The sequence below is a fragment of the Polypterus senegalus genome, chromosome 10 (genome assembly GCF_016835505.1).
Source record: "Polypterus senegalus isolate Bchr_013 chromosome 10, ASM1683550v1, whole genome shotgun sequence".
Lineage (NCBI taxonomy): Eukaryota > Metazoa > Chordata > Cladistia > Polypteriformes > Polypteridae > Polypterus > Polypterus senegalus.
Window position 1 is genome coordinate 176412232 of NC_053163.1, and position 20918 is coordinate 176433149.

Consider the following 20918-nt stretch of genomic DNA (forward strand, 5'->3'; position numbering starts at 1 on the left):
ATTTTGAATCCAGAATGCCAGGTGTAGGCTGAAGCCAGCATTTTGAGTGGTCACTCAGGTTGTTGGAAGGCAAGCTTCTTTTAGGCTGACTCAGTTAGATGCTGGCTTGTTTTCAGCCCTACTGTAGAAGCTTCACATCTTTATATTGTGTTCTGGTAATCACAATAATGATATTCAAAAACTCAAAAATGTAATAAAATAATACAAAATTCAACACAAAAATCAAAACGCTAATTTAAAAATATAAAATTTAAAGAAATGCAGAGACAGGAAACTAGACGTAAAAGAAATACAAAAACTAAAAAAGAAAACCAAAATGATGTATCCAAAAATCAACAAACCAAAAAAATTCAAATAGCAACTTCAAAAACCTGAAAAAATCAAACTTGTGGTGAAAAATGTCTGGGATGCCTAATATGCAAAAGTCCAAAAGACGATCAGCTTCAAGACCCTTAGTACTTACAGGAAGTAGGGTAAAGTCTATTCTGTGCACTTTTTTATGTACTGTTTTTTAAAATTGTCAATGAATAATTGATACAAAAAAATGGTCAATAAACTGATAAACCAATACCTAATCACACAAGAGAACAAAAAACAGCTTATAACACTTCCAAGAATGACACAATGCCACTGCAAATTTTCCTTGGCATTCATTTGTGACATTATTGTAGACATTTTTTTAGAAATAGTTATTTTATGTGTAAGCGAACTTCTCTGAATTAATAGGTGTTGTCTATTCTGGATAAAAGGGGGCTATCAAATGCCAAAGTAAAGCCTGGCCAGACAAAACCACAAAAAGGATAAAAAAATAACGACGTATGAAGAATAGAAATAAGAAAAATTGGGAGTGTGCTTCCCTTGACTTTCTCATACACTGAGAGGAATAGGTCCTTCAGAACCACTTCCAGTTGTACAATATACCTCAAATATCATATCTCTTTGTTTCTCATCAAAACTAATTGATAATATCAATACACAATCATTTATCTCTATTTATAATATATATATTTATAATTAAACTTTATATTAAAATTATATTTTTGCACTTAGGGAGGTCGAAAATGGTGGTGGAATTTTTTCATGATTCCATATGCATTACCTTGCATTACCATTTCCAGTGAGAGTTGGACTCCTCCAGGGCTGCCCTTTGTCATCAATTCTATTCATAAACTCGACAGGCGGATCGGTGCGGCGTTCACAGTGATGCAGGCTCTGCCAGTCTGTCGTGGTAAAAAAGGAGCTGAGCCATAAGGCAAAGCTCTCAATTTACCGGTCGATCTACGCTCCTACCCTCACCTATGGTCATGAGCTGTGGGTAGTGACCGAAAGAACGAGATCGCGAATACAAGCGGCTGAAATGAGTTTCCTCGGCAGGGTGTCTGGGCTTTCCCTTAAAGATATGGTGAGAAGCTCAGTCATCCGGGAGGGGCTCAGAGTAGAGCCGCTGCTCCTCCGCATCGAGAGGAGTCACATGAGGTGGCTCGGGCATCTGATCAGGATGCCTCCAGGACGCCTCCATGGTGAGGTGTTCTGGGCATGTATAACACATAGAGGAGGCCCTGAGGAAGACCCAGGACACGCTGGAGGGACTATGTCTCTTGGCTGGCCTGGAAACGCCTTGGGATTCTCCTGGAAGAGCTAGAAGAAGTGGCCAAGGAGAGAGAAGTCTGGGCATCTCTGCTCAAGCTGCTGTCTCCGCGACCCGATCTCGGATAAGCAGAAGAGGATAGATGGATGGATGGATGAACAATAATAGTGAGGAAGTCTTATCCCATTATTTTATAACTCCCATCATCATCTTATCATCATTGTGTCTCTGATTCCCCTACTATTTTTGGAAGCTCTAAACAGATTAACTGGAATTCTGGATGGCAATTGCTTGCCTGAATTCAAGTTTATGGCAGCTCAATATAACTCATTTAGTTCACCCTGCATGCTGGAGCTGCGTTTTTTAAATAAATGGAATCATACTTTGATCTGTTTATTCAAGAATTTCGATGTGGGTAAGGGGGTCTTGCTTATGGTATATATTATTATTTTGTACATCTTTTTTACTTCTTTCCTAATGCAAGCAGTTTTCCTTTTCTTTTTGATACAGACTTTTGCATTTTCATACCTTCATTTATCATTTTTTTCTGTCTTCTCTTGAAATCATTTCTCCCATGCATTATTCATCAACTGTACTTCCTCTGACCTTCATTCACACACTTATGTCCTCTGCATTTTAAAACACCTAACTACACACATGCAAACATTCAGAAATAACTGCATCCTCTCTCTCTCTCTCTCTCTCTCACACACACACACACACATTTATGTACATCAACCCTATTAAGTTTAAACTGTTACCATAGTAACAATTCTCTTAAGGGGGATCTAAATGAATTAAAATAGCTTTTTTTTTCCTTTGGAACACAGTTTAACATTTGAATGTATTAATTTAGAAATACTTTCATCCTTTTTGCACCTCATACTGCCGTAGACAAGGGTGGATACAACTTTTTGGCCAATATCCATTTTAACTCTTAACCTTTATTGTCCTGGCTCAGCAAGAAAGAGATAACTAATTTTTTGAAACAAACTGTGAGATGTAAAACAAATACAATATAACTGAAACGACCGAAACCCGGACAAAAATGTCAAAAATCAGGTTAGACGTCAAAACCAGGCAAGACACAGAGAATAAACAAGATAACTTTTGTGTGTGTGTGTGTGTGTGTCTATTTAACTCTTTCAGGGCTGATGTTGACTTTTGTCAAAAGGAGGAGTTGACGATGGTAATCAACTGTAAACTGTGACAAAACCAACTGTTAAGTTTTAGTTGGACTCTCGTTGCCTGAAGGAATGTTAGATTCATTGGTCTGACCGAGATTTCCTGCGCTCGCATGAGTAGCAAGGCGCAAACAACGGCAAAAATGGGACTGACATCTGGCAAGAGAGCAAATCAAATGTGTAAAGCAAAATACTCCGCAGACAACATTTTGCCTATTATCTTTGAAGTGGACTATGACTTGTCGGACTCTGATTTTGATACAAGTGATCGAAAACGAATGTGAGGTTCCAGCTTCAGCTGATTGGTCCCCAGGTAATCGTTGTACTGACAATGTTCACCAGGTAGAACTGCCACTTAACAATGACAAGAGGTAGAAACCACATTGCAGTGCGCTGAGACCGTGATCGCTGCTGCTGTTGCCCCAGCCGCTCAAAGACAGCCTGGCAGCAAACCTGCTGCACATTCTTGGCAAACCGGCAGCCACAGCATGCAGCAACAGACGTTTTATGTTGATTTCTGTGTGAAACCATCGCTTTTCAGAAACTGTTTTTTGGAAAAAATATTCAGCCCTCAAAGAGGACAGGATTTATCCGCAGATCGGATGACCTTTTATCCCATTGTGACAGTGAACTCGAGGTCATGACACCAGAGGCCACGCCCCTAGAAATGTGAGATGCTACCCTAATGATGGTTTTGTAAAATGCCATTTAATACAAAAAAAGCAATAGGACCCTAAAATTCAGCCTTGATCACAACACTTAGTAACTGCACACATTTTAAAGTATACTTTTCAAATGAGGAAAAAGAGATTTCAGAGCGATTCTATTTTAAAATTTATCCTCTATATCGTCCTTTTATAACCCCCCTGAGTACAGTAATCAATACGTTCAACTCAGACACTTTGTTTCTCTGTACTGAGAAGGCAGAGTCGCGTATCCAGAGAGAGTTGGTGCTGCTGACCACCAGGGGCTGTTAGTAGTAGTTGACAGTGGGATTCAGATACTGTATGCTGCTCGAAAGCAGGTGATTTTTCATTGCCCTCCTCACTCCAATTTTTATTCCTACAATCGCCAGAATGGATGCTGCGTTATGAGGCCCCGGCTGATCCATTACTTTGCCTGTCTCCTCAAGCTCAGTCTGTGCTAGGCCATATAATGAACTTGAACTTAAGTATGGTGGATCTTTATATCTTTTTTTAATATACTTGTTAGCGATTCCTCTTAGATTAATGAAATTCAGGTTATCTTGATTAGGTAAAAAAAGGGGCAAAATAAACACCACTGCCACCATCTTAGATATCCATCTCTCACAATGGAAGAGACCAACCAAAATCAATCCTTGTGTATATTTTGACAATACTGCTAAAACACAACAGTTTACAGAAGAAAATTATCCATGCTGCTTTAAGCCAATGTCAAATTACTTGACTTCTAGTTATGGGGTATGTCAGACTACAGTATTGATCTTGTCACTGGACGATGTGACCGTAAAAAGCTTGGAATGTCAAATTTACCAACTGCGTGATGACTTTCCAGCACAGCCATGCTCACTCCTTTTTGTGATAACCAATAGCGTGCTGCGAGGGATTAACCGGTGAGATCAGCAGCAGTTCAGGGTCAGAGCACTTGCAAGTTTCTAGCTTTTAAACAATGACAGCAATAATTAAGTCAGCCATTGTCCAACCACCTATATCCTAACACAGGGTTACAAGGGGTCTGCTAGAGCCAATCCCAGACAGCACAAGGCGCCAACCCACCGCAGGGCACACACACCAAGCACAACTTAGGATCGCCAATGCGCCTAACCTGCATGTCTTTGGATTGTGAGAGGAAACCGGAGCAGACACAGGGAGAACAGGCACACTCAATCAATCAATCAATCAACATTTATTTATATAGCACATATTCATACAAAAAAATGTAGCTCAAAGTGCTTTACAAAATGAATAGAAAAATAGAAGACACAATAAAAGATAAACATAAGTCAACATTAATTAACATAGAATAAGAGTAAGGTCCGATGGCCAGGGTGGACAGAAAAAACAAAAAAAAACTCCAAAGGCTGGAGAAAAAAAAAAAATCTGTAGGGGTTCCAGACCAAGAGACCACCCAGTCCCCTCTGGGCAATCTACCTAACATAAGTCAAACAGTCCTCTTTGTATTTAGGGTTTTCATGGAAGGACCTGATGATGATGGTCACATAGACTTCTGGCTTTCAGTCCATCAATGTTGGTGCATCATGATGCTTTGAGTAGGTGGTGGTGGCGCAGGCCGCCACCAAAGAAACCGGAAAAAGAAACAGAAGAGAGAGTAGGGGTCAGTATGGATTTTAGAGCCACTGTGAATAGTTATTATGAAGAATTGAACATACAGAGTATCAGGATTAAGTTAAACTGAAGTTATAAAAAGGCCATTTTAAAGTAAGCGAACCCAGGTCTCCTTACTGCGAGGCAGCAGTGCTACCACTGCGCCAACGTGCCGCTCACAACAATTAAGTCATTTATAATTTACATAATGAACCTATACATGGGGTTGAACACACACACATTCACACCTAAGTATTTTTGTAGCATTTTACTCTTGACCGGAATGCCCTTAAACTGCTTATAAAGGTAAGTTTTCAATGACACTGTTCATACCTAACTCTTTTAGCAGCATGTTAGCAGTTTTCAAGCGTTTTCTGCCAAACTCTTGTTCCAAATCAATGGTAACGCTCATAGAGCTCTGCTAAAAGACATAATGAAAGAGCATTTTGTGAGCAATTTTAAAAGAAGTCACTGCTTCCACCTGGATGAAGCAGCTCATTACAATTGTGACGTTGTTGTGCATGAGCGTGCATCGGCCTTCTAGTGACAACTGTTGAGAAACGGGTTAAGGTGCATAGCTTGCAATCAAATGACAAGAATTCAGCAAGCGTTATAGGTATATATTTAGTTTTAATCAGTTAAAGTTTATTACAGATATTTTATCAAATAGGCAGAGTGGCACCGCAGGGCTTGTCCTCACAGCGTCATACAGGATTTCCATGCGTCGTGCATTTCTCGATCAATTGGTATTATTGAGTGTGTTGAACTGAGTCTTATTATCTGTTGTGGTGATTCAGCCTGGGCACAAACAGACCATGAAACAAACATCCCAAAAACACACACATTTTATTTTTCTCAGTCCTTAGCACAACACAATGCACTAACCGGCACAAATGGCCCCATGTCCTTTCTTTCCTTTTCCCTTCTTTCTTCTCTCTTACTTCCACCTCCCTTTCCGAATGGAGTGAGGTGGCCCCTTTTATAGTTCACCCAGATGTGCTCCAGGTGCTCCCTGACAATCTTCCCGGCAGCACCTCTGAGTGTGGCAGGAGTGCTGCAGTCCGGGGCTCCAGAATTGCCCAAGTGCCCCTTGGCTGTGGCCATGGGCCCCAACAGGGTTGAGCTCCCAAGCCCCGATGCAAACCAAGGGGCTGCCCTGTTGCATTCTAGGGGATATATTGCCTGTCCTTCCCTTCTCCAGGCGTCCTCGGTTGTCTGCCACACTGTTTTAACACTGAATTTTTAAGATGTGTCAGTGGTACTTCTTAAATAAGAAAATATGTTTAGCTCTTTATGAAGTAAATAACATCCTTCACCTTCTCCATCCCCATTCTGAGCACACAGGTGAACATTGACTGAACAACGCTCACGTGTGAATGCCTTAAGATACAATTTGGTCAATTTAAGTCCATTAAAATTATAATTGAGACATGGTCACTTCACACCAGAGAAAATGAAAACAAAAACTAGTTGCAGAAAAATTTGAAGCAGACTTTTATTAACAAGGACCATGAGAAGAAATGTTAATGTCAAACGTGTTAACCAAATATCAAAGTCAATCAGGCCTAAAAGTAGCTTCAAAAATCAAAGTCAAAAGAATCAAAACAAAGGGTCTTAACCAGTAAATCGATAAACAAAAATACAGTAATAACAATCAAGGTTTCTATATACAAACTGAGGTAATCGTGTAATTATGTTTCTGGACTTCTCTAGCACCTTCAACACCATCCAACCTCTGTTCTTTAGGGACAAGCTGACAGAGATGGGAGTAGATTCATACCTGGTCGCATGGATCGTGGACTATCTTACAGACAGACCTCAGTATGTGCGTCTCGGGAACTGCAGGTCTGACATTGTGGTCAGCAACACAGGAGTGCCGCAGGGGACTGGACTTTCTCTCTATATACATCGGACTTGCAATACAACTCGGAGTCCTGCCACGTGCAAAAGTTCACTGACGACACTGCTGTCGTGGGCTGCATCAGGAGTGGGCAGGAGGAGGAGTAGAGGAACCTAATCAAGGACTTTTGGTGTGACTCAAACCACCTACACCTGAACACCAGCAAAACCAAGGAACTGGTGGTGGATTTTAGGATGACCAGGACACTCATGGACCCCGTGATCATCAGAGGTGACTGTGCAGAGGGTGCAGACCGATAAATACCTGGGAGTGCAGCTGTTTGATAAATTGGACTGGACTGCCAAAACTGATCCTCTGTGCAAGATAGGACAGAGCCGACTATACATTCCTTAGAAGGCTGGCGTCCTTCAACATCTGCAATAAAATGCTGCAGATGTTCTATCAGATGGTTGTGGCGAGCGCCCTCTTCTACACGGTGGTGTGCTGGGGAAGCAGCATAAAGAAGAAGGATGCCTCACGCCTGGACAAACTAGTGAGGAAGGCAGGCTCTATTGTAGGCACGGAGCTGGACAGTTTGACATCCGTGGCAGAGCGACGGGCGCTGAGCAGGCTCCTGTCAATCATGGAGAATCCACTGCACCCACTGAACAGGATCATCTCCAGACAGAGGAGCAGCTTCAGCAACAGACTGCTATCACCATCCTGCTCCACGGACAGACTGAGGAGACCCCTCAGACTCTTCAGTTCCACCCAGGGGGATAAACGTTAACATTATACAAAGTTATTGTCTGTTTTTACCTGCATTTTTATCACTCTTTAATTTAATATTGTTTTTTATCAGTATACTGCTGCTGGAGTATGTAGATTTCCTCTTGGGATTAATAAAGTATCTATCTATCTATCTATCTATCTATCTATCTATCTATCTATCTATCTATCTATCTATCTATCTATCTAGGAGGACGAGAGGAGGGCTTGTGCCTCCTCCAGACCGCGAGGGGGCGTCCGTCCTGGTTCTGTTGGGGACCACGGGTGGAGGGCTTGGAAGCCCAGCCCTGTTGGGGCCCGTGGTCACCGCCAGGCGGCACCCCAGTGCCTAATTATTCCGGGAGCCCGGCACTTCCGCCACACCAGGAAGTGCCGGGGGGAAGACTTTATGTGGCGCCCGGAGAGCTGCCAGGAAGACAGCCGACACTTCCGCCACGCTGGGGCGTGGCTAAGGAGCGAATGCCGGGAACACCTGGGGCTCATCCGGGAGCGTTATTTAAGGGGCCGCCTCCCTCCAGTCGGTGGTGGAAGTCGGGAGGAAGTAGACTGAACTGGAGAGAGAGGACGGGAGGCGGCCAGGAAGGCAAAAGGACTGTGTGGCCTGGATTTGGGGAGATTGGTGCAAGAAGGCACTGGGGGTGCACGTGAGCAAAACTGTAAATAGTATTGTAAATAAACAGTGTGTGGGTGACAATATGATGTCCGTCTGTCTGTGCCAGGGCCAGCGTTCACACTATCTATCTATCAAAAAGGGTTTGAGCTGACCTACTGCATATATCCTCTAAAGTCATGGTTGTCCTGTGTTGGTACGTAACCAACCCAAAATGGAGACAGCCACAGAAAAACCAAATAGCATAGTGTAAAAGTTGTTAAAATATTTAATGTCTTTGATTAAGTTTTTTTTTTTTTGCTGTTATCAGAGGAATGTACCAACCTTTCAAAACCCTTAAATGAAGCTGTAAAAAATTTGAACGAAAGCAAATCATAAATTTAACAGCATTCCTGGAGAAACGAAACCTTTTGGGGTCCATGGTTAGGTTTGGACACGTTGACAACATGGTGAGCTGGACAGACCAGCCCACCCTAACCTCTGCATATTTTCCTCAGCCTCCTTCTTGGAAATTCCCAGATAATCACAGGCCGGTTGAGAGAGCTAATCTCTGCTGTGAGTCTTGGACCTACCTGCTCCACCCCCTTCCTAGTGATTTTGGAATTTGCAGTTTAGAACATTAGTAAGTGTGTCATTGTGCTGTACTTCATGTACTGTGACTGAAGTCTTCAAACTCCAGGAAGGTCTGCTGCTATGGGAACCAAATTAAATGTGTTACATCATCTATGCAGACATTGAGCCTGATGAATACAACTACTGTATGGCTAGGATTTTTTACTCTGGAAGTTTAGTAAGATCTCAGCTACAGTTTTATCATCTTGTGGTCTACTGAAAGAAATGGCAATATAGTATTCAAAGTACAGGATGGCATTGGATAAAATACAATGTACATACAATGTACTGATTGACATGTGTATGGCTCTGATTTTTCACTGTTGTATTTTATATCATAGTGCCAGGGAATTGCCCATTCACACCATAGGACAAAGTGGGCATTGCCCATTCTACTAGGCATTCCTGGCACACCAGACCTGTTAAGAAAGCAGATTTAACAGGGATGCACTTGTATTCCTCCAATTGTACTAAGATTTACCTTTGCTTCATCTGATAACAAAGGTGTACATAAGAATTGAACTGACATCTCTTCAGAGGCCCCACTGCAGACGTTTTGAGCCAGTAGGTGCGAAATGGACTCAAGCAAGGATAAAGACTTCTAATTCAAAGGATGACAACTCTGATAGACAGAAAAACTCACCTATTAGAAGATACTGATTTTATAGATGGAAGTGACTTTAATCCAATCAGGCTTAAAATCAACCTTCCTGTAAAACCACATGCACCCCATCTCTAGAAGGAAGAAACAAGGGAGATGCAGAGAATGGCAAGTTAAGTGAAGTTCAGGGATTCTCTCAGGGAGGAGAACTCACCAAAATGACTGAAAACCTCTGCAATTTGCTCTATGAACCTAAAAGCTGTGAGCCGCTCTTCCTTGGAGAGCCAAAGCCAACAAACTCTTCTCTTTGTGAGTCTGAGATCCTGTCTGCAAAGCCGAAGCTGTATGCTAGTAATCTAAAAAAGGTGTGAGAAGCAGTTGCAGATAACACAGCAAATGGCTGAACTGAGGCAAGCAGCAACACAGCACTGACAAAGATCATGCAACAAAGAGAAAGAGTGCACTCCAACGCATGAAGAATCCCTGACTTGAGCCCAGAGTAGCAACAAAGCAATAACTTTACACAATATCGGATATCATCCACAAAGATTTAGCATAAAAGCTCACTTTTATGTTAGACCCAGGACTACTGCCAGTTTGGGGCATAACTCGACAGAAGCATTTCCAGGTCAGACGGACGTCCCTCTCCCTGCAGCTTCTTCTTGCAGCACCCAAGGACCCCGAGAGGGTTGTCCCTCAGGACTACGACTTCCATAAATCCCTGCTGGTGTCCTTACTGGGTACTACTAGCATCCCCTCAGTTACATGCACTCTGCCTATAAATCCAGAGGGTCTTCCACAGTTTCTGGCTCTGTGATTCAGTTTGAATGCACTTAGGAGTTTTGCTGAGTTTACTTGTGTTTCTCCTGCGTTTTGTGAGTTCTGAATATTTTGAATCTATGCTCTGTTTTTTTTTTTTTTTGCTTCACTTTGGATACTGTGTTTTGAGTTTGTTCACCTGGGATTGCCTTTCCTGGCAACTCTGCTATGCCATTGTGCCCTTTGGTGCTTCATAGTGTAATGTAGCAATGTGAAAAAAAATTGTAGTTTATGAAGACCCTGTGTTTACCCTTATAGTGTATCTAACTGGGGTTAGACAGTAATTCCACCCCAAGTGAGCAATTTTGGAACTGTTTTTTGGGACATTCATGCTTTGGGACACTCTGTCATAGCAGCAGAAGAGCTTCCTGGGTGCAGAGTTTTGGTACATGAAGTACTCCCAGTTCTAGGATAAAAACAGGAGCTCTGGCCTACTCAGGCGAGTTGAAGTCAGGAAAAGGAGGACAAAGCTCACCTAGGAGGAGATGAGGGACTGAAAAGAAAGAGATGATTTCCCATTGCCTTGTTATTAAAAAAATAAATAAATAAGAAGTCTGTGCAAAGTATTTGTTATAAAACGATTGGTATCAACAGTTTGGGGGTCTGCTATGCATCCTAGTGGCCACAGTTTTTATCTATTGATATTAATCCAGTAGATGAGACACCATCTGGTCCTTCTGTTTGTAGCAGCTTTACTTAAAATGTCCTACATCAACCAGTGGCCTCGGCAGTATAACGCTATTGGTCAGCTTCAAAGGGCACGGGGGTCACTGGGAAGAAGATTGAGCAGACGGGCCCTTTAAAAAGGAACCTAAAGACGCAGTGGGGATAACAATCATTCGTCTGTTTCTTAATATTAATATGCCTCAAACACACAACTGGATTACAACTTGACCACCTTGGTTTCTGTCTGGATGTATGTGCTGGCCTGTGCCTGCCTGTCCATGTGATTTTGAACTGATTGGAAGTGCCTTCATCACCTGAAATCCCACACTGCATCAGGTACCTGGTAGGACAAAACTTTACATTGCTTTCAGAAAGCCGTTCACAGGGTTTTGCGTTTACACGTCCATCACGACTGCCCCGCTGTACTGGAAAGTTTTGGATGTTGCTGTTAGTTCTTGGCCGTTAGTGCTGTAATTTATTATCACCATTGGGGAGCTGGGGAGGGCCTTTGCATATGTGGATTTTTTTATACCGTGTGTTCTTTTTTCATTAATTGATTAATACAATTCATTATTGTTGATCTAATTATTGATTACAGCAGCGGTTCTCAAACTTTTGTATTTTGTGCCCCCCCTTTTCTACCTGGAATAATTCTGCACCCCCTGCATCATATAAGATAGATGACAATAACCCATGATACAACTAACAAAAGTATGATACTCGTGTGGTGTCGCAGTATCCTATCATTTTTACTTCCATAAGATTTGCATCTGTTCGGTTAACTTCTATGAAATATTTGCAATTTATTTTTTTTAAAGTGCTTTAATAACTGTTAAAATGCCTTGTGTGGTTTTTGGTAGTAATTCTAATCCCAAAAACAAAGAATAAATTATTTATTCTTATTTAATTATTTTTTTATGTAAAGAAACGATTAAATATGTTTTAAGTTTTAAAAATCTCGTAAACGAGGACACCGATGAAGTCAATCTGCCCGAGACGAACGTATTTTCGTCTGACAAATATTATACCATTATTAGTTGTAGTGTATCATGAAAATAACCAACACGCAGCAAATTATTTAACTCAATTTGGAAATATTGGCTACACTGCCAATGTGGTGCAGTTGCTCCGCATTATCACCTGATCTACTGTTACCCGAATGTTCGTGACAGATACCAATACGTCTCGAACTTTCTGGACTGAAAATACGCGACTATAAAAACAGCAGCAGCGGCACTGCTCGTCATAAAAAACAAACTTCAAATAGGAAAGGAGCTCAGAGTGTCTATCGAATATCAAACCAAACCTGGACAGGCTGTATACTTTAAAGCAGGCACATATTAATCATCAGATCTATGCCTTAGAAATGTTTTATTTAAATTTTAGTTATAATGCATTTGTTGTGATTATATGCTTGCAAATTTTAATTTGAAATAAAAATGTAAAAAATACATTTTGATGTCTTGTTCATTTATTTGACGCCCCCCTTATACAGTTTCTGGGTGGGGCGTGCCCCAGAGTTTGAGAACCGCTGGATTACAGTGTCTCTGTGCGTGAATATGAGCATGCTGGATGAAGGCTAGGTGTGTTCCTGGGGTCCCCACAATAAAATAAACAAATCACCGTCTTCAGGATGTGTGAATCTTAGCCTCACCATGACTGTACTTGTTCATCCATTGTGAAATCAAGCATTATGGGTAACTTAAGCATATCTAGATAACACTCAGTGAAAAATATCAACCACTTCTGGAAGGCTTGTATGACACTATAGTTAGGGGAGGAGTCATGGAGGTCATGATCCTAACAGTACAATGGGGTAAGAGGTCACCATCAAGGTTCTCTATCCAAGAATCCTTCTTGTGCTTCATTTTCTTAAATACGACTTATTTTTGAGCAACTGATATTAGACTGTTACCTTCCTTTTGCTTTTTGTTTTTGTCTTACTTGTTCATGGTCTTGATCTCCTGGTTTTGACCCTTGCTTTCATTAGACTGAATCTTTCTCCTGATCAACCTCATTATTTTTCTCTGCTGTCTTGTATAGCACAGCACAATCAGCTCAGTCATTACACGCTATAAACTATCATTAAAATGATACTTAATTAGAATGAGAGGGTAGAAGACTAAGTTTTCAAGCATGCTTAACAGTATATGTGAATATTAACAGACCTAGGGCCAGAGGTCCATGATAAGTTATCACTGTATAATGATGATTGGAATAGTGAGTAGACCGGTGGTGCATTTCAGCCAGTTTTAAGCGTCTGAAAGCAGAATAGATTAGAAGAGTTTCACATCATACAAGGAGAGAGCCGTCCGATCCAGAGGGCCCGTACCACAAAACTCAATGAGCTTCAACCGGGAGCAACACAAGTCCTCAGAAGAGTGAGAAGGCTGAGTTCAAAGACTGAGCTCTGTTTTGTGGTAGCTTGGTTTGAGGAAAGAAGTTAATAAGGGTGTGAAAATTAACACCTCACTGAGATGGTTTCAGAATGTGGCAATTAAAGATTATTTTACTTGGCAATATCATGGATGATAATATGATCGTTTCATGACAACAATAATTAACTGAGATGCCTACCGGTTAGAAACAAAGTGCAGAATGCAATAATATTTTGTCTGAATCTGTCAACATTGTCTTAACTTGATTTTTTTTTTTAAAAAAAGCATTTGCATACAATAAGTAGTAAATAAGAATAGTCAAACAAGGAAAATACACTTCTGACCTTGAATATAAATAAAACAATGTTTTTATTTCTGATTATGAACACTACAACCTATCCCTTTGTTAACTACCAGAACGAAAACATACACTTCTACGATGCCATAGTGCATGTACTGCAGATATTGTGAAGGCTTAGGGGTGCCGCAGGGCCCCAAACCCCAAACACGAATACACAAAACACAGTCTCGGGTTCAAATAAAGGGGTTTTTATTACAAAATACCTTGTATCACCAATAGACAAGAGTTTCTTCTTCGTCTCTCTCTCTCCATCACACTGCTTTTCCTCCAGTTGAGTGTTGTCCGTCTCCGCTACCATCCCCGACTCACAAGAACAAGGCAGTGCTGTCTCTTTTATTGGGAGCACTTCCAATGATGTGACATGACTCCCATACAGTACTGCAGGTGTACAAACTTAGACTCTGTATGACGGACACTGCCACTTATTAAAGTTGGGGATGAACTACTCCCTGCCATCCTCTCCTGCCAGTTCTTATAATCTTCAAGCATCCAACCTAGGACGGGGATCATAAGGCACCCTGATTGGATATTTCCCCTATTTAGACCACCCTTCCATTATGGCATCCCGGTCAGGTAAGAACTCCATCTCTGTGCTGGGAGGGATTCTTCCTCTGGGACATCTACAATCAGTGACAGTGCCCCTTTGTATCCTGGAGTAGTAGTGCTTACCTCTGATGAGTCTGGAAGGTGACTCACTGACATGCAATCATAACAATATATGTATGTTCCAAGACATTTATATAGTTATTTTTTTCTTTTTTATGCAGGTATTCAAGAGTTTCCAGACAACATTAAATGCTGCAAATGTTTAACAATTGTAGAAGCCAGCGTAAATCCAATCGCAAAGTAAGTCTGCTTTTCCTTTGTTTCTGTTGAATCATCCCTTCATCCATTTTATTTCCTGTAAAGGGTCAAGGGGGTATTATGGCAGAAAGCACATAAACTTGGATCAACCCATCACAGGACAATAACACCCTCACCCAACCAATATTGATGGAATGAATCCAGCAGAACTCTTTCAGAAAAGCTGTAAATCTCGTCCTTGAGCACGCCATTGAGAATTAAAGAGAACCTTATTTAGGACTGAAGCCAGAAAGCACTTATACACACAGGAATCCAGAACAAGCTACCAAGCGATGAAGCTGAAACAGAAACCCTAGCAACTTTTAAGAAATTTATAGATGAAATGTTGGGACAAGTTTGTCGGTAGCTAACCAACATGTTTGATCACCTGAATTTTCCCATTTGTCAAACTTCTTATATTTCTTTAATGTAAGAATCAATAACTTAACAGCATTTTTTCTCAACAGTGAAAACAAGCTCAGCTCAAAACTAGGAAATCAAGCTGGAATAAAAGCACCTGCTGAAGGACGACACTTTAAAAAAGGCAAAGATGTGGGATGAGTCCAATCTCACTGTTTAATACATAACTGAGCAGAGATGAAACACAATAAGTGCCGCACCAGCAAGTGCCGCTTTCACAACATGCGTCTGTTTACATGCAGCCACTCTCTCGAAGTGTGAAAGTCCGGTTTGTCTTCTTCTTCCTGTCTCTTTCTATTTTTCTAAGTGTTTAGTCTCGAGTCACATAAAATGTTAGGGTGACCCTTTTCAGTGTAAACGTAGGGACAGAGGTAGTTCTCCAAAATAGTTCCTTGAGAAAATTAACCTGCATTTTGTATTTTTATTTAGCTAAGAAATCAACAAAATATTATGACATTTCTTAATTCCTGGGAGGACAGCTCTACTGCCTTTTCATGACTATTGATTATTTTTTGTGATTTGACAATACAGAGCTTGATGGTACTGTCTAGTCAGCACACATTGTTTACAGTTGAACTGCTGTTTATGATCAATGAAAAATAACCAAAAGCAAAAGAAATAAACCCCAAAGTTAAATTTGTTTAAAAATGGGTTGTCTAATTGAAGTTTCACATTATATTTCCACTAATCTTCGACTTCTTTCATCACGCTAAGTGTCAGAGTTAGCTTGCAGCAATGATTTATTCACGCAAATCTGAGAGACAGGCTGTGGGCTGAGGGGAGGGTGAAGTATGACGGCAGGAGTGGGCCCTCCTCACTCACACACCAGCCTCCATTCAAGTCGCTCTACCTCTTGCCCCGTGTTTGCGCGTACCTTGCCTCCGCTTAGCTAGTGATACCTGTTTGTTCAACAGACATTATCATCTAGAGATTGTTAAGGAGTAGCGTTTGATATTTTTGGGAGAGAGATCAGAACTACGTGTGTTTTAGAGGGTACCTGCTCATTGGCAGAGTTATCACGGCCATGTGCTTTTTTCCCCACACGGGGGACGCTCTCCTGTCAGAGCTGAACACGATCAGATACAGTGCCGTCGTTTGACATTAGAATGTACCTACCTTTCGCATGGACAGGTTTTTTTACATTGATTTTTAAAGTTTGTCGTCTTTCACTACTATGTGGGTGGAGCTGCGGGGGACGGTTAGTTAATAATAAATAATAAAAACTCTTTACATGTATATAGCACTCTTCTCACTACTCAGAGCTCTTTGCAAACTCCATGCAGGGAGGACCGAATGCGAACCCTGTCTGGAGGTTCTGTTGATTTTAGTATATATGCACCAGCATGTGGATGGTCCAGTTTGTGGTGAGTCAGTATGGTGGCCTGAGCTACGCAATGAAGATGAAAGAACATAACAGGTAACTTTGAAAAGCACAAATCAGAGAATGGAGACAAGAAAATATCCAAGTCACAGAATATGCAATGAAATCAGTCATGAAGAAATGGAGAGTATGGTACAGCTGTTAATGTGCTAATTCTGGCCATCTGAAAAATTTGAGAGACTGTGCGAGGAGAAAAGGAGAAGAGAAGTAAAGAAGATGATCGGGAGTTACAAACTACGGTGACTAAAACTGAAGAGACTGTGAAGACAACAACCGCTGCCCGGGTGCTGCATCCGTCGCAGTTTTATGAGAGAGTGGAAAAGATAAAACAACTGAAAAAAACAAATATACCGAGATTTTGTCACAAACCCCCATTAATATGACACCCCTAAATATTCACTGGTGCAGCCAATTGGTTTCAGTAGTTGCAGAATTAGTAATGGAGGTCATCTATCTGGGGATCTCAGTTGATTATCATCTAAATGCTCTTACATATGGAAAAGCAAGCTTGTGGTGAGTCAGCATGGTGGCCTAACCTACATAATGAAGACAAAAGAACACAACAAGCAACTCCACAACATGTTGGAGGGGAGTCAGGGGATGGAGACAAGAACATATCCAAGTCATTGAATATCCAATTAAATCAATCATGAAGAAATGTAAAGTGTATGGTATGGCTGTAAATCTACCTAGAGTACCAGAATCAAGCAAGATGAAGATGAGTGTGAGAAGCCACTAAGAGACATCTGAGAACTCTGAAGGAGCTGCAGACTACTGTGTCTGACATTGGAGAAAGTGCCAGACAACAACTATTGCTCAGGTGCTTTACCAGTCGCAGCTTTATGGGAGAGCATCAAAGAGTAAAATCACACAGGACATCTCAGTTAGAGTTTGCCAGAAGGCAATGGACTACTTTGAGGTCAGCTGGAAGAAGGTTCAGTGGTCTAATAAGACCAAGATTGACTTTTTTTGTCCATCAGACTAAACACTATGTTTGAGTACTGCACATTATCTAAAACACACCATCCTCCACCGTGAAGCATGGAACAGGCCCTGGAAGGCTCAAATGAATGGTGCAAAATGTAAGGGAAACCCTGGAGGACAACCTAATGTGGTCTACAAGAAACCTGCACTATGGGGGAAGATTTCTTTTCCAGCAAGACAACAACCACAAGCAGAAAGCCAGAACCAAACAGTAATTGCTCCAAAACAACAATGTTAATTTCCTTGAATGATCAAGTCAGAGTCTAGATTTTAATCCAATTAAGAATTTATGGCTGTATTTAAAAGAGGCTGTTCACCCATGATCACCATGGACACTTGACGGAAAAGAAGAAGGGAGAGCTGAGCAGAAGAGAGAAAGAGACCTGTATGCACAGTCATGGCTGCCATCTACTGAATACTGACTTGAAGGACTTGAATACTTAAGCGATCAGTTATTTTGTGTTTTATAATTGTAATAAATTTTCCGCACTTTGCAGAGATCTGTTTCCGTTTTGACTTTAAAGAGTCTTCCTCTGTTAATGAATGCCAAAAAAACCCAAATTACATCCACCGTGTTGTATAATTCAATAAAATGTGCAAACTTCCAAGGGGCGAATACTTTTTATAGGCACTGGAAGTATCTGTCTGCCAGAAATAAACTAGCTTAGCTAACTGCAAGAAAGATTACAACTCTCTAGTGGGAGGAAAATGGGCCAGAAGGAGTGAGTGAGGGGTGAGATAAATTTACTCTTTTCGTCTGAGCTTTAACAGAGGCCCTCAGGCCATGGCAAACAGCTGCATATTACAGCAGACTGCCAAGTCCATCAATCTCGTCCTGTTCTCCCAGTAAATGTAAGGTTTGTATTCCTAAATGTTCCACAAAAATTGTAGAAGCAAAGATTTCAAGGATTATTCGACCTTAGATGACTATTTATTTGGATAGGACAGCAAACAACAACAACAATATATTTCTTGCATAGTCCAAAATCACACAAGGAATGCCTCAGTGGGCTTTAGGGGCCCTGTTCATTTTGACAGCCCTCTAGTCATGACTCCCTAAGAAGACAAGAAAAATTCCCAAAATATCCTTGTAAGGAAGAAAAATGGAAGCAATTTTGGGAAAGGCAATTTCGATAACAGAAAGATAACTATGGAGTGAATATTTACAACACAAAAGAGGTCCCATCATAATTAACATATTTTTACCTTCAGTTCTTTTCCTTTACAAAATTTCATCAAACTACAATAATTTGATGCAGGATCTTTAATTCAAAAACACAGCATTCATATTAGAACTCAGCTGCTAGTTGTTTGTTTTGACTATGTTTCTATTTCATTCAGTCATTTTCCAGTGCTTATCCTAGAGCAGGTCACAGGGGCAACAGTCTTACCAGTGAAGCCACACTTGCCAACTCAAACTGTGGAATTCCAAGGCATTCCTAGGCCGTCTGGGAGATATGATCTTCCCAGCAAACCCTGAGTCTCCCTTAAGGTCTCCACCCAGCTGGTCATGTCAGTAAAACCTCCACAGTGAGTCTTCCAGGAGACACTGGTACCAGATGTGCGAACCACCTCACTTGGCTTCTCTCGATGTCAAGGATCATCAGCCTTGCACTGAGCCTCCCTGATGACCTGTGCTTCTCACCCTACCTCTAAGAAAGAGCCCAGCTCATTTCAGCCACTTGTACCCGCGATCCTGTCCTTTCAGTCATTAACCAAAGCTCATGATCATAAGTAAGGGTAGGAACATAGGTTAAGAGGTGAACTGAGAGCTTTGCCTTCTGGCTCAGCTCCATCTTCACGTCTACGAATCGGTTTAGCAACCACATAATTGCACTCGCTGCCCTGATCCATCTGTTGATTTCATCATTCCTTTTCCCCTCACGTGAACAAGACCCTGATATACTTAAACTCCTCTATTTGAGGCAGTAACTCACCTCCCACTAGGAAAGGACAGTCCACCTTTTTTCCTACTGCGGACCACAGTCTCATATTTCGAGGTGCTTATCCTTAACCCTGTGGCTTCACATTTGGTGGCAAACCATTGTAATGCATGTTGGAGATCATCACCCGAACAAGCCAACATGATCAGGTTGGTTTGTGGTGTTTATTTGATTAGATTTATTTTTGATATATTATATCTGTGCAGTGGGCTGACGTCCTGCCCGGAGCTTGTTTCCTGCCTTGCACCCTGTGTTGGCTGGGATTGGCTCCAGCAGACCCCCGTGACCCTGTAGTTAGGATATAGCAGGTTGGATAATGGATGGATGGATGGATGGATATTATATCTGGTTTTGTTGATAATTTCTTGTGATTATATAAGGATTTGTCTGTGACGTCACCACTTTCAATCATTGCTTAGGGCTGTGGGCATATTGTTTTGTGGTTAGAAGGCCATTTGGAAAATTGTTAAGGATGAATTTTGTGCAAATATTAGGAAGTTTTGCTTCACACAGTGAGCCATAGGCACTTGGAATAAGTGACCAAGTAGTGTGGCAGTCAGTAAGACTTTAGGGACCTTCAAAACCCGACTTGATATTATTTTAGAAGCATTAAGTGGATTGGACAGGTGAGTTTTGTTAGGCTGAATGGCCTGTTCTCGTGCAGATTGTTCTAACATTCTCATCTCTCCGCAAAGAAGGACTCAGAAACAGAAATGATTCACTCTGTTACCAACACTGTAATATTGAATCATTCTGATCCTGCACTTATAATATGTGGTGACTTCAAAAGGGACGATGAAAAACTTTGATCAGTATGTGTCATGTTCCACTTGAGGTAACAACAAATGGTCCTACTCTATTCAAATGTTAAAGGTGCTTTTTAGGTGTAAACCTGTGGCACCTTTGGGCAGATCAGACCACAAGCGAATCCATTTTATTTCCCCTTACAAACTTGTTATTAAATGGCAAACTGTTAACACCAGGGTAGGGAGGAAGATGAGCCTGAAAGCTGAAATGGCTCTGAATGACTTCTTAAGAAAGAACAGAGTGGGAAATGTGTTTCTGGTGTTTTTACTTATGGGACAATATTCTTGAGAGTAGGGTTTACCACCCCAGCTGCTCCAGTCCACTAACATTAACGTGTCGAGGTGCTCTCTCATTGAATTGTGTTCCTTTGTCGCTCTGGTAGAAGATCCTGATGAGAATCTCCCCTGTCTTGTGTCATACTGGTAATGCACTTGCCCTGGAAATACCGTGCCAGCTGAGAATATTGTTAAAATTGTTGATGCAGGAGTAGAAAATGAAAAAAAAAACGAGTATTGATTTTTGAATGATTGTTTATTGATTATATAGTCATTTTGAAGGTTTTTTTGTTCAAAGTTCTTAATAAGAAATCCTGACTATAGCACAATTGTAGTGCTATTGTAATTAAATGAAATGGTTTCATTGAATTAGATTCAATTTTATGTGATATTACATGCATAATATTTTTAATTGCTGAAATAATTACAGAGTACATTATAAATACTCATTTGTAAGGTACCCCATACCTTAATATCTTATAGGCACTATACATCATATAACCATACAATA

The 20918-nt window shown here is 41.1% G+C and overlaps 1 protein-coding gene across 8 annotated transcripts in view; it reads left to right on the top strand.

Moving 5' to 3' along the window:
• Positions 1-20918, top strand: part of lrrc7 (leucine rich repeat containing 7) — a 495776-nt gene that overhangs the window by 252495 nt on the left and 222363 nt on the right. For all 8 annotated transcript variants that reach the window (XM_039767825.1, XM_039767819.1, XM_039767821.1 and 5 more), the window contains exon 5: positions 14522-14600. In XM_039767825.1, the coding sequence (XP_039623759.1) occupies positions 14522-14600 (79 nt within the window). The remainder of the gene's footprint in view (positions 1-14521; positions 14601-20918) is intronic.